The sequence below is a fragment of the Trichinella spiralis genome (assembly GCF_000181795.1).
Source record: "Trichinella spiralis strain ISS 195 chromosome Unknown Scfld5, whole genome shotgun sequence".
Taxonomy (NCBI): Eukaryota; Metazoa; Nematoda; class Enoplea; order Trichinellida; family Trichinellidae; genus Trichinella; species Trichinella spiralis.
Genome location: NW_003526944.1, coordinates 300269 through 300792, shown reverse-complemented (window position 1 = coordinate 300792; position 524 = coordinate 300269). Strand labels below are relative to the sequence as shown.

Genomic DNA, 524 nt, shown 5'->3' with positions numbered 1-524 from the left:
AACTGTTAAACTTCAACATTCATTCAAACTTTATTTTCCCCTACTTTATTTTATACATTTTATTCATTTTTTAATTTCTTCTATTATTTCTTATGAATCTTTTTTATTTTCACTTTTTTTCCTCCTCTATACTGTACATATTATTCTTTTTCAATTTATTTCTCAAATATTTTTCTCTGATTCTTTTATTTTGAGTTTGACTTTGTAAAACCTCTGACACATGTAAGCATTGCATACTAATAAGTAAACACGTAATAAACCATGGAAAAATAATGGACATGAAGAAGATAGAAGACAAGTGGAGAAAGCCAAGATCGGTGAAAGGTTGTGGATAGGTTGGATCGAATCGTTTGTTGGTCAATTGCGTTCGTTGGTCAATTCCGTTCGTTGGTCAAGTGAGGTAAGTATTGGCACGTTGGAGAAGATACGATTTGGCGATGTCGAGTGTGAAAGCTTCTTCATTACAAAGACACATACACAGACGTAACAAAAGACAATACTGCGTTATTTCTTAACGATGATGC

The 524-nt window shown here is 32.3% G+C and overlaps 1 protein-coding gene across 1 annotated transcript; it reads left to right on the top strand.

Annotated features, from left to right (window-relative positions):
- Window positions 1–284: 284 nt before the first annotated feature.
- Window positions 285–487, top strand: Tsp_03735a (hypothetical protein; the record flags this gene model as incomplete). Its single annotated transcript, XM_003374491.1, has 1 exon — window positions 285–487. A coding segment is annotated over one exon (203 nt), but the record flags the coding sequence as incomplete, so codon positions are not given.
- Window positions 488–524: the final 37 nt, after the last annotated feature.